Here is a 13,718-nt window from a genome sequence, read left to right as displayed (position 1 = left end):
GTGGTCTGACTTTCCACCACAACCAGGACAGCCAAAGGGACCGGGTGCCATGCTCGGACTTGACCTATGGTTCTTACCATTTCAGATCTGGCCTCACTGTGATTGCCTGGAAGCTTCTGTGTGGGGCTATCCTTGAGAAACTGACCACATCACGTCCGATAAATAAAGGGGGATTAGAGAGGACAGCTGTTCCTCTTGCTCAAAGGAAGTACTCACAGCATAAAACACCCTCCGGCACGGAGGCCTACCATGTTCTGCCGGCCACAACACAGCAAGAAGCCCAGGCTGTGGCTTGAGAAAAAAAAGTGCTTCCGAAAAACCCAAGAGCTGCATGCAAACTCTATTATGAATAAAGAATAAGTGATCAAAGGAATGATGGCGTCAGGGTCTTGTTTTATCACGTTCCCTGGAGATGAGGTAAAGAAGAATGAGCTATACTCTGGAGCCGTACTCCTCTTTTTCTCCAATGTTGTATCCTGCACCTTTGTTTTTGTCCTGCCGAGGTCCAGCTCTAAGAAATAACAAAAACAAAACACACCACATTCAGAACAGGATTACATCATACATGCATTTTCAGGCTTGAAGAAACTGCTCACCCCTAAGTGATGAGTTCTTCAGTTCAAGTGTTAAAAGTGAGAGGCGTCTTTTCCAACCACAACTTTTAATTTTCAGTTCAATCAAACAGTCAGCCATTTCCCCTAAACCGAAGATGCAACAGAGAGCTGCGGCTTATGATTTTTTCAGGGTAAGGGAACATACATTCACATCATTAGAAGGTGAAAGACAGAGGCTGAAAAGGCACATTACAAGATGGGAGGAACATTTGAGACAGTTTAACGCAGGAAACCTGCCTCTAACGCAGACTGCCGCGATGTTTCTCACCTCCAAAAGAGGATTGTGCATCATTAGCATAAATGAACATAAATGAACAGGGAGAAGTGATATCTGCAGATGAGCAGACAGTTTCAGGGTTTTACCTCTGCAGTGCCTCTTATTTACATATTTTATTGCAGAGATGTCTCTTTTGCTCAAGTCTTATTTGAATGAGTGGTTTATATTGTCTCCATACTTAACAGGAAATATGTATTTGACAGAGAAATGTACATTTTATTGTAAAAGTAAAAGAACACAATCAGCGTGTAATATCCCTAAAGGTTTAATTCTGGAGGAAATTATCTCCCTGAGTTCTTTGTTTTTCCAATGTGTAGACAGAAATGTCTTTCTTTCTTTTTACTTACTGTATTTTAAAAAATCTGATCTTGATCTTTCAAATACGCAGACCATAACTCTGTACTTTACATTGTTTACACAGGAATGTAGAAGTTGTACATGATTAAAACATAAAAGGAAAAAAAAGGTTCCTCTCTGGTTCAGATCAAAATGTACCAAAAAAAAAGGGTGAAAGGGTCACACAGAGACACGAAGTCAAGAAAAAAAATACTCTCAGGGAACTGCTTTATAGAAACATTAACTTTATGGCATCATTTCAGTCCTCAGTTCTTCTTTTTTTTTAAAGCTCACAGGTGTTTGTGTATCAGTTAAGGTTTACAGTTCACTCTTTAAATATCCGCTGCAATTGTCTGATTTATATATGTTCACAGAAAGGGAAACCCTGAACGCTTGACCTCTACAATAAGAGAATAGAGTCAGGTAGGTAGATTGAACGTCCCAGTTGGACAGCTAGTGCGGCTCAACAATCCTAAATAAAGAGTTAACTGCAGAGTGTGATTTGAACAGGCCAGACTGTGGTCTTTGCTGGTTGTTTATGCCTTACCTTTTTTGTCTTATTAGACAGCATATTAAAGACATAATGAGAACAACTCCCAGTGCAGAGCCCACCAATATGGGAACCAGTAAACCTGCAGAGCATGATGCAACAGAAGAAGACATCAATATTATAGGATCATTCTTCTTTATGGTTTCATATTTGGGCTTGAATGTGTGCATATGTGTGTATAAAATAATAAAGATGTACAAAAAAACAAACACCAAAAACAACTTTGAACCAGAAAATCCATTCAAACGTTTAGACCAAGTTAAAGTGTTTTAGCAATACTTTAATATTCACATTTATTCGATTAATGGTTTAGTTTAGTCTTAATTAATATTAGTGATATTGCAGCAGTTGTTCCTTTCCTTTATAAACTGGTTAACTAGCTTGACTTTAGACAGAGAAAATGTGGTTTTAATCTGTTAAAGAACTAAACAAGGTGTCAGTGGTCTTAGAGTTGGGTGCTGCATGTGACGTTAAAGACAACATAAAACAAGAAGTGATGACGTTCAAATGTACCGAAGCAACATACCAGTGTTTATCCAAGATTCGTCAGCTGAGTATTGAAGAGAAGGAGAGAAAAGGATGAAAATGAATTTCAAAGGGGAAGAGATGTCTCGAAAAATGGCACCATCCAAGAACACAAGAAATTTCATAGAATATCAAGCAAGGAAAGGAAAAAAAAACTGTAATGGCTTCTTTAACAAACAAGTCTTATCACGTCTGAAAATCAGACTTGATGTGTTGCAGGAAAGTTTTAACCTCATTTAATGTTCTGCTCTAGGCAAAGTGCAGTCGGCATTAAAATGAAATCAGTAAAATCTCTTCAGGCGTGAATCAAGTGCCAAGTCCCTCTGGGATTTGTATTGCTGTCTAGTACACACACTGCAAACATACACACTGCAAACACGCACACACACAAACACATGCGCACAATGACATACACAGAATCCTCAGACCAGCTGCTCCTGAATCTTATCAAACTAAATCTTTTAACGTAAAGGGGACATTAGTGACTTATAAAATCTTCAATAAATGAGATTTTAATAAATCACACATCTCATGATGTAAATCAAACCACAGAGTTTGAGCTGCTGTTACTGGTGATGTAGGCTTTCCATTAATTAAAGCTTCTGAGAAGAGTTTAAAACTGTTTATGAAACGGTGTAAAATGAATATTGGTGCCTCTATGTGGCCTCTATATCAAGAGCATCAGGAATAAGATTGATCGTTCCTATGGAGTTTTTTTTTTTAATGCCTACAACTGCTGCAGGGTAGATGTCAGACACAGTTTTTACAAAGAATTGCAGCATGCTGGAGTCGCCAAAATCCATGCAAATCAAATGTTCTTCACAGGAGCTTTAACCTTTAGGGCATGGATGCCAATACAGGTTTATTTTAACTCCTCAGATTGTTGAAGCTGAGATTTTGCTTTTGAGAGTTAAGCTCTACCAAGGCATTGGACATCGAAAGTAATTGAAACAATAAAATAATACAAATAAATGCACTCTTTCTAGTTTCTCTTCCTGCTGGCTACACAGGACAGAATAAAAAATGTCTACATCAGTTTGTGTAAACATAGTTATTACAAATACAACCATGACAGTCATTTCGACCATGTGAACAGCTCAGAATAACACAGTCTTTAGAAATGTGTTTTCAGACTAACACAATTAAGCAGTTTAAATGACAAAGTGATTCTAGAGAATTTCACACAGTTTCACTCAAAAGTGTCCTGCCAGAAAACTCCAGCTCAATGGTTACCTGAAAAAAATTAAAATTTTCAATTTCAAAGAAAACTTTTACGCGTGCAAGTTTAAAGTAAGAGATGAAATGCAAATAAATGTGTTGTATGCGTTTCATTTAAAAATGCTTTATTGAAAATAGTTCCCTATATACAGTCGCTTTTTCCATACTTATCGTGAGCAGTATTTTGAACAGAAGAAAAAATGGTGTGACAAAAACACGGTACTGTGAAGTTGAGCAATGAAATGTCTGCGAATACCTTTGGTTAAGTTGCATTTCTATATTGTGCAAGACGATAATTACAAGTATCGTAAGTATACTTTATAGTTGTCGTACATTATAACGGTATAAATATCTTTTACCAGATGTTTTGCAAACTATATATACCTTGACGCATACAGATGTCCAGGCATGAAATGTGTGCTCTATAGAGTTTATTTCAGAAAAGACAAAGTTATGCAGGCACTGAAAGAAAGACCAGGAAGACCATCGGAAAAAGTAATCGTTTCTCATTTTTGTATATTTTCAGATGATCTCAAAGCTTCAGAATGTGTTCATAGTAATGAACACATTTGGTGGACTCCAGGAAGAATAGCTGTTTCTTAGGCCACTGCTAATGGAGATCTGAATAAATGAAATGAAATCACAGTCACTGACGATGACGATGACTGGTTAATTAAAGTCAAGTCATGCAAAAGTCAGATTTTATGCTTTGTTCAGGAAGAATAATTTAAAAATGAAAAACATGTATAATATTGGTCAAAAGACGCAGGACATGGCTTGTAAATGAGTCTTTTGTTGTGGGGGAACATCACTGATGTCTGCTACAGAAATGTGACATAACGTGAATCTCAACTATGGCTGGAACTTCTTTAGTCTTCCCACTCCATTGGCAAAAGCCAAGGATGTGGATAACCCTGGCTGTATGGTTTCCTGGGAGCAGCAGGGGAGGGACGGCCATAGTTTGTCGTTGGCACACTTTTCTTAATCACTGTGGAAGTCTTCCCCTGACCCATAAAGGCTTTCGTCAGTGAGTGATCCAACTCAAACGCCTCATCGGTTGGGCGTCCGCGCAGAATGTTTTTGATAGTGGGGAGGGCTAAGTCTGACTTACAGCCAAGGTAGCTCTTAAGGTTGAGCTCGGGGAAAATGACATCTCTGAGAGCCTGAACCAGCTGGTTCTCAGAGTGGGACTGTTTGAGCTGATGGAAAACTCTCTGCTCCAGCGAGACGTAGCTTAGCGTGTCTTCAGCCAGCCCAAACTTTCCCACAGAGCGGTTTGTCTGGCTCTTCTTCCGCAAGGATGGATTCAGTGTTTGTTGTTTGTATTTGGCCAGACTCTCACTCTGCTTGTCCTTGAGGTCATTTCTCTTGCCAGCACGGAGCTGCTCAGGGCCACTCGGTAGAAGCTGATAGAGCCCTTCATCCGCCAGGTCTGCTAGGTCACCAACCAGCAGCTGCTGGACGATTCGCTTCCTCGTGAGTGGAGATGTGACTGTAAGAGTACCGTGCAGTCCTCTGCCTGCATCAGACACACAGCCAATCACAGCTTGTTAAACATCCCAGCTCGTGGGATATTCCTTGGAATTACTTTGGGCTTTCGCGCGCAGCATGCAGAAGCGCTGCCTGGAGCAGTAAAACCAAAAGCACAAGCCATCTCCTGCTAACAGCTTAAGATAGCAGACTATTCCACACTGCCGCGTCTAAACACATTCACCGCTAGAAGCAAAGCTCTTAGAGGAAAGCTTAGATAATGAGGGAAACATGCACATTATACTACACTGTATGGATCCAAATACCACAAAGTGTGGTCAACCACATCAAAGTAAGCGTTTATTGTCGAATTCAAGCGCTGCAGACTTCTCTGTGTGTCAGCAGGGTGGTTAATTTGTTTGTGTCTAAAATCATGGCCTACTTTCTGAAAAGCTCATCAAAGTCAATCAACTCCAGCGATAATTCCGAATGAAATCAACATGAACGCTTAACCGCAAACAGGTGAGGCTGTACAAGTGTGGCAGCCCCGTACTCTGCAGAAAGAAAAATAAAATGGACATCCATCATTCAAGCGTGTCCTTTTTTTTGCCATTTTGAAAGCAGCACAGCGACCCTGTCATTCATATGCCCTTTGCACTCATGCTCCAACAACACAGCAAGCCCAATTAGAAGAACATACTTACCCTCTTTAAAAGATACCAGCACCACTCGGCTGTCAGCGGGCTGTGGTTTCCTGAAGTTGCTGTTCAGAGGCACAGCGGTGGAGTCCTGGGTATGGGAGCAGTAGAGGGTTGTCGCCAGGGCCAGGAACTAAGTAGAGACAACCAAATAAAACAAGGACATTTTGCACCAATCAAGAATAGTTGAACAGGGGTTTGCATGGTGTTAAAGTGTTTAAAACTGTCAATTATTGGCTTATTTACTCTGATAAGAATTCTGTTTAGAATCACCTGTTTGTGAGATATTGTCACGTGATTCCTGAACACGGTCCACAGGACACTGGGGTAGCACGGAGGAGTCGTCAGGGACCCATCATAGCGGAAATACTCATCCAAACGTACAGGCAGCAGTGCTCTGATGTTGAAACCTGGAATCTGCACTCTCTGATCTGCATGTTGGAATTAAATAATTAATCACTGACATGAGAGAAAAATCCAGAAAAAGATTGATTTAGGCTCCTATCTCCACGTTTCAAAGTCAACATGACTGTATTTCACCAAGGTAGCTATCTCATAACTTAGATACTACTCAAGTAAACCAGTGTTTTAAACTCACCCCTGTATTTGACACCATTGATGAACTTCAAAAAGTGTTCAAAGGCTGGATTAAATTCTCCAACCTGTATGACAGAGGCATTAAGATATTTATGCTCTTCAGATATGTTATCACTTGTCCCCACCCACAGAGTTTCCAATGTCTCACCTCTATCAGGACACCCAGCACGGCCAGGCCGTCAGACTTGTCTACAGCCATGGACATATTGGGATACTTGTCTGAATTGAAGTGTACTACATGTAGCTGTAAGAGAAGAGAAGTTTTTAGTTGCAAGAAGAGAAAAAACTCGAGATGACTGGTTGAAAACTCGGATAAGTTTCCTCATTACATTCAAGGTGAGAAGTAAACAGTAACAGGTGGTCACTTACAGCATTAACAAATCAGTTGTAGCAATTTTATAATGTGCTCCTGTAAAAGGGCATGTTGGTCTACATCATACGAGCTTTGTGCATCTTTGGGAATTTAGGTGGCCTTCTGGACTATTTCAGGGAAATGTTCAATTTCCCATCATTCCATCCCTTCTAAACAACATGTCATGAAAGACCTGTGGTTCCGGAGTCTGGAAAGACTTGAAAAGATGCATACTCTCAACGTGTCCACTCAGAAACCCAGGTCAAACCACAGCACCTTATTTGTGGCTGTGCTGCAGCGTGGGCATGGTCATTTGAAAGCTCACAGGTTGTAACCATTTCAGCTTCCACCCTCTGTAATTCAAATGAAACCGACTCAAATATAAAAAAAATTTAAAAAAAAGTCTTGTATTCTTGTTTAAATCATAAAAGCGCCTCTGACTTTTACACTCCGATGTCTGCTTTACTTCAAGCACAAAGTAAATTAAGCAAACTTGTGTGTGAAAAGTTCTCACAGGGCTTGACACATTAAAGCACAGACAGCCACTCCTTTCCAGGGGCGGTTCAGACCTAAGCATATAATAGTCTGGTCGTCTAATCCCCTAAATCCCTGCAGAAAGAAGACGCACTGTCATTCTGTACATTCTGAGGCTGACTGAAAGTATGTCTTTGCCTTCCAGTATGTGATAAAACATGCTAATTTCATAAGTATGTCAACCTATTTTTATAAAAACAACTATGACCTTATGTGTCCTCTCTTTACAACCGCAGTACTCGGGATTCTAAAGGCTCACAACTTCTTTATTGTTTCAAATCTCTTGAATTAGAATACGTTTTACACAAGCATTAAACTGTCTTAGATCAAGTACACAATAAAAATGAAAGATGCACAGTAAGTGCTTTCTGTAACCGTCTGACTGCAGAGTCAGCTTTAAGCCTGTCGCAGTGTCAAGAAGCTGGAACAGCAACATATACAGATGCAGAGAGGTGGAAAGTTCCTGGCTGGTGCACCTTGAAGAGTGTCAGTGGCTCTTTTTCCTCTGCCAGTCAAATCTCACACGATTAAGTCGTGAAGAATAAAGATGATGGAGCCGGAAACTTCAGATATGTGACACCTGGCTAAAGGATTGAACTGAGTTAACCTCAGTCGGTAATAACTACAACTTGATCGACATTTTACCCAAATATTGTTGTTTAACCAGTAATAATAGTGTACAAAAATGCTCCATCTGTACAGGAAATACGGCATATAAAACATGACTTTAGCAAAAATTCAACACAAAAACTAGTATTAGCAAGAAAGTACTGGGGCGCTGGTGGCGCAGTGGTTAGTGCGCGCGCCCCATGTATAGAGGCTGTCGTCTCAAACGGGCGGCCCGGGCTCACTTCCTACCTGTGGCCTCCCTCCCGCATGTCACTCCCCACTCCCTCTCCCTGATTCCCGACTCTATCCACTGTCCTATCTATCCTTTAAAGGCACAAAAAGTGCTTCAAGTGTAAAAATGTGACTCATGTGAAATGGCGTCATTCAGAGGGTCATGTGTATCCTAACATACTTCAAATTATAGATAAATAATAGCTTTAAAAAAGTGTTCTATTTTCCATGTTAAATCTTGTTGTGCAAAGTTTAAAAAAACTGTTCAATAAAATTAAAGTATTTGCTGTATAAAGTAATATGACCCAATCATGTTGAGGATCTCAAAATTGGAAGAAGTGTTAATGTACTGAGTTTCTCTCATTACTATTTAAGCGTTAATAGTGTGTAATAAAAGTTGTGGTTTTGCTTAGTTTACCTCTGCTGCATACTGCCGACTGTCCACCAGGTGCTCTGAGCCTGCAGGTTTGCTGGTGGAGCCCCAGTGGAGATGGAGTTGAGCTGCAGTGTAATGATGAGGCATGCTGGAGATGTGCATCTTACGAGGCAGGGATAATTGTACTGCGGATCAAAAGACATGACACCACACAACGGGAAACAGAGCGGGTCAGGGGTTACTTATAACATCATGTGCATCAAGAAACATCATCTTTAAGTTGAGTTAAACTGAGGGAGGCAGAGTGGACTGCTGTGTGATGTCATCGGCTTTTTACAAAGGCTATGCAGCCATGCTTAAGACACCTTATGTGTGGGTGACGCAGGGCGCCTTCCACGTGTCCTTCAGTGTATGACGAATGTTTGCAAGTGAAAAAAGCCTCTGTCAGCTTATTCCAGACACACATCACGCTGATGATGCCCCTCAGCTTTGTGGCGTTGAGGCCTGTCAGGCGTGCACACATAAGCATTTGTCTGGTCTTTGCACTGCGTCCGTGGTTAACAGTTTCCTTACATTGATAACACAGCACCAAGAGTATTCAACAACACAAGGCAGACATGACATGCATGTTTGGCTGTACTAGGCTTGGCAAAAATAAAATGGCAGTTTTAACTCCATGCTTAAGGTAACAAACAACTGACATCAGTCCTGCAGCGCACTGTTTAGTCACAGGTTTCTGACTGCACATGTTTGTTATCTTCTAATAATACAGAAACGCTCAACAAACAATGATTTTGTGGAATCCCCACATTCATCTGTTTGGCTGTCTGTGTTCAGATTGTTAAATTTAGCAATAGAATTTAAGGCTGTGCTATAAGCAGATAATGGTACATTAAAGTGAAGCTGTTTTCTTTTGTTAAGATGCATGAGAGCCAGTGGTGGCAGAGAAGATGACTAATCGCTCTGCTCATATTTTTCCCCGACTGAACGTGGAGCTCTTTTCTTTGGGTGAAAGGACAGCTGAGATAATAAGAGAGTGATTATGGAAAATTGCTGTGGCAGATGTAGAGAGAAGATCCACGTATCATTATCTTAAAGTTGACCCAGAAGTTAGGTCTGAACAGGAAAAGAGGAATCCAGCATACTTATGTGGGGGCATTTCTAATGATGCAGCACTCTGACATTTCAAGATTTCAGGGAGAGAAAGTGCTTGACAATTTTTATTACCTGTGATGGAATGAGATTATGATGATGCAACTGTGCAACTTCTCTTGCAATTGATGATTTATACTCACCAGAATGTCCATTATTTCCAAGAGTAAGCTGCTCGTCATGCGACAGGTCGTAGTTTTGAACCTCAATTGGACCCAAAGTTGGGTCAAACCTCAGCAGCTCTGACTCGATGTCTATCGGAGACTGGAAAGATCCTCCACAGTATGGATAATGCTTGGACCAGTACTGCTGTCCCTCTTGCCCTGCAAGAAGCATCAATGTAAAGTACTAAGAACAAAACACCTTTTGGAGATTTCTGCAATTTCATGTACCCCAGATATAATCTTCACCTTTTAAATATGATGTAAAAAAAAATCAAAGGGATCCAAATGTCAGTTTCGTTTCAGATCAGTAGGAAAGATCTGTTGCATGTCTTTATAAATGTTACGCTGTTCCAGCTTAAAGGGCAAATGAGCAAAGCGTGCCCAAGTGGGAAGCTGGGGAGGATATGGCTCCAAAGAGGGCTTGACTTACTAAACATTTGTCCGTAATCAAAGTGAAGTATTATTATCTATGCACAGGGCGGCATTGGGAGAGGCCCGTGACTCTGCTCTTGGCCCTTTTTCTAAAGCATTGAGAGTGAGAACCCGGCTGTTGTTTTCTGGGAAGAGCCAGAGAGAACGCTGACTCTCTCCAAATGAGAGGTTTCTCTAAAGCACAGGATACCGAGAGTGGCCACATTTTCAGATCAAGTCCTGCTGTTCACAAAAGACCTCAGCTTCTGGACGGTGTCTCTCAAGATCATGTCTGCCGAAGCAATGACGCACACTGGTCGAATAAATAATACAGTACAGACAATAAGGAAATCTGGACGCTCCTGATTTCATTCAGTGTGTTGACTGAAGTGTAAAGATCCATACTGAGCTTTTCAAACATCATTAGACAGTAAATGCACCATCAAATCTGAAGTGGAAGGCAATATGAAGCAATGACTGAATGACTATACTATTCTCCCATCACTTCTGCATACTTGCCTCTTATTCAATATCAGGCCAGAATTCATGTAAAATACACCATTCACCGTGCGCCAGATGACCGCGGTTCAATATGAATGATGCAGCATGAGGCCGGCCCACACCGCGAGTGTCAAATCCCAGACAAATGTGGATTGATTGCACAAGACATTGCCAAAAGGCATCCAGTGAAGCAGCAGGGAATAAAATATTTATTTGAAGCTAAACTCAAAGTTCAAACCAGCCTTATAATGAGAAAGAAATATACTCCTATGGCTATTATTACTCAGTGTCCACTTCAATTGCTGTTTTAATGAGACCCAGTATGTCCTTTAATAATGGCCTTCGGTAACCTTTGGTGGCCTGTTGGTGGTACTTGGTAGAACACACACAACTGGAGGTAATTTTTTTAATTCTACAAAATAACTTCAACATTTCATCACTGGTCAGCGGAGACAAATATGAACAGAGGAGGCAGAGAACACAACAGCAGTCGATCAAAATAACTCGCTTTAATTCTCATGATAGGATGGTCTGTCTTGAGTGTAGCGGTGGAGTTAAATTGCATGACTCAGCTATTCCCCCTTCAACACAAAGCACTACCAGCCTTCCACACTACTGACTTCTATGACAAGTCCTCTTGAGGGTTTGACTGTAACTGAGGCTGAAATGCACTACGCTCAAGCCAGAGGTTATTTTTTTTAAAATATATATATATATATATAACATCTTTACTCAGAGGTCATCATAATTCTTTTCACTCATACTTCCAGATGTTGTGTCATCATTAAAATAGCAGATATTTCGATTTGATCAATACATTTTTTGGAGTGTTAATGTACAAACAAATCTAGTCTAATATAACCCAGGTTGGTTCTAAATTTCTATTTATTTATGCATCTCCTCATTGGGAAGTATTACTTTTACTGACACATATATGATACAAACAGGTAAATAAGGTCCACAAACACATATTTGCTAGTATTAATTCCAAGCAAACACTATACATTAAAAACAGAAGTTGATGAGCTTCTCTCAGTGGTTAGAATTTGTTATGGAATTATAATTTCATCAAATTTATTTTGCTGTGGATTACTCTTGAAATAAGTTTTTTTCCCTTTTTGGAAGAACTGAAGAACAGAGACAGAAAAAAAGCAGGTTTGACCAACAGCGATTCATGATTCCAGTCCTCAACATTGGATTTAAGTTTATTTAGAGTAATACAATAATGACATTCACTTGCCAAATTGTTGGTTTTAACAATTATAGTTCCTGAACAAGACACAGTGTGAAGTATTAGCACAAAGACAAGAGGTCACGCTCTCAGCACAGTTTATGTAAGATATAGTCACGGCTCAAGAAGTCTCAGCACAGAGTCCTTAAGGCAGGAGACAAAGGCACTCAGCCTTGACAGCTCATGAAATGCTGTGATTGCTGAGTCTGTAATGAACTCCGCAATTACAAGAGGTGACAGGGGGGATGTCAGAACTAGTTGTTTGGAGGTCAAACAAGGGCTGCAGAGGTTCTTTTCCACACTTGATTACAAATTACGTTTCTTCTTCTTTATTGCGCTGCCAATTTAAAGCATTCCAGTGGGGACAGAACAACAATACCAGCTTCTAGTTACAGTTACAGCCTGTCAGAGAGTTACGTCAACTTCTTCAAATTCATTTGGTTAATGCTGGTTTTTAGGGTACAACACAAATGTGAGTAACAAAGACACACCAGTTCACATGGGCTTACACTGCAAATGCACAAAAGATGAAGGACTTTAAAAAAAAAAAAAACTCTTTCATGGTCCGGCATTAGCAAACTGGGAGAAAAATATGATCAGACTTACCAGTATATGTCCATTTGGCAGCTACAACAGACAGAATTTTATTTTTTAAATTGATGAAAATCAATGTTCTCACACACAACAATTATTTATAATACACATATCTAACACATACTTAAATATAACAACTTTTTGAATATTCAGCGAACATTTAAATGAATAAGCAAATAATTTGGAGCAGATATCAAACATTAATCGGAGAGACAAGCAGACGTATTTATGTCACACATGCCGCAGATGGATGGATACACCTGCCATGAAGAAAGTGCTGAAAGTCTTTAGATGAAATGTTTTCGTCCTCTTCTACTTAACACATATGAAACAGTTTTTGGATTAGCCTATTTACATCCTACTTTTTTGATTGTTTGCCCCCCCCCCCCTCAAAGCTCTTACCGTGCAGCACTGGCAGGTTGGTGAGCTGGAGCAGCAGGATGGGTGTGAAGCTGAGAAAGTGCATCTTGATCCCCTGAGCCCTCCCTCGCGCTCTAGTCTGACGTTAACCTGGTGCAGAGGAGCTTGGAGCGCGAGCCTTCAAACCGGCTTTTTATACCCATGCTGCCAGCTTCATGGTAGCTCACAGTGACGTCAGAGCAACAACAAAACCAGCCTCCAGAGTCATTTGGTCACCGGACAGTGACAGCTCAACAGCGACGACCGCATCTAAGACAAGTCACTCATTTAGGGCTCCCGGTGTTACACAAACATCTGCCTCTCTTCAGTTTGACGCTAAAGGTGAAGAGGAATGACGAGATTGCTACACAGGTGGGTTTGTTTTGGGTCTACAAAACAGACCTACACACCTGGAGGTCCTGTCATTATATGAATCTTGTGGGGGGGGGGGGTCACCATTTCTGATTAAGTTTGCCCGTCAAAGTTAGGTCAAAATACAACATGACGTCCAGGATCACCCAGAGACATATGTGGTTTTCCTTTGCCCAAACCTGTCAGCTAGTTTAGGCTACATAGTTTACTTGAGCTGGTGAGCCATTTCGATGCACATGCCATGAGGTTACAATGCCAATTATTTAGAAAGAAGATAAGGAATACCTTATCTTACCAAATCCCATAAACACAGAACATTCTGAGAATATCTTCGAAAGCCCCCCTCCACTCAAAAAAAGTGACTTCACTGAGATGCTTAGATGTTTGACCCTCATGGCAGTTCAGAATGATGTTTATGAGAGTTTGACACAACAAGGCTACATGTGGACTTGTGTTTCAACTTCAGTGAGATGTGTAAACTTGAAAATACCCACAAACTGACATTTT

At 40.6% G+C, this 13,718-nt stretch overlaps 1 protein-coding gene across 3 annotated transcripts; it reads right to left on the bottom strand.

Moving 5' to 3' along the window:
• Window positions 1-286: 286 nt before the first annotated feature.
• ca12 (carbonic anhydrase XII) lies at window positions 287-13,051 on the bottom strand. 3 transcript variants are annotated; one of them, XM_061035419.1, is made up of 11 exons: window positions 12,843-13,051; window positions 12,453-12,473; window positions 9,683-9,862; window positions 8,430-8,572; window positions 6,434-6,529; window positions 6,287-6,350; window positions 5,962-6,119; window positions 5,695-5,821; window positions 2,304-2,327; window positions 1,775-1,859; window positions 287-511 (listed from the first exon to the last, which is right to left on the bottom strand). In XM_061035419.1, the coding sequence occupies exons 1-11, from the start codon at window positions 12,904-12,906 to the stop codon at window positions 433-435; spliced, it is 1,041 nt and encodes a 346-aa protein (XP_060891402.1). In that variant the 5' UTR covers window positions 12,907-13,051; the 3' UTR covers window positions 287-432. The 3 variants fall into 3 exon arrangements, with proteins under 3 accessions (XP_060891402.1, XP_060891400.1, XP_060891401.1); XM_061035417.1 differs by lacking the exons at window positions 287-511; window positions 1,775-1,859; window positions 2,304-2,327 and adding an exon at window positions 3,604-5,039 and having other exon boundaries at window positions 12,843-13,047; XM_061035418.1 differs by lacking the exons at window positions 287-511; window positions 1,775-1,859; window positions 2,304-2,327; window positions 12,453-12,473 and adding an exon at window positions 3,606-5,039 and having other exon boundaries at window positions 12,843-13,045.
• Between the last annotated feature and the right edge of the window lie 667 nt (window positions 13,052-13,718).

The sequence above is a fragment of the Labrus mixtus genome, chromosome 4, assembly GCF_963584025.1.
Source record: "Labrus mixtus chromosome 4, fLabMix1.1, whole genome shotgun sequence".
In the NCBI taxonomy this organism is placed as follows: domain Eukaryota; kingdom Metazoa; phylum Chordata; class Actinopteri; order Labriformes; family Labridae; genus Labrus; species Labrus mixtus.
The sequence above is the reverse complement of the archived record's forward strand: the minus strand, read 5'-3'. Positions and strand labels throughout refer to the sequence as shown.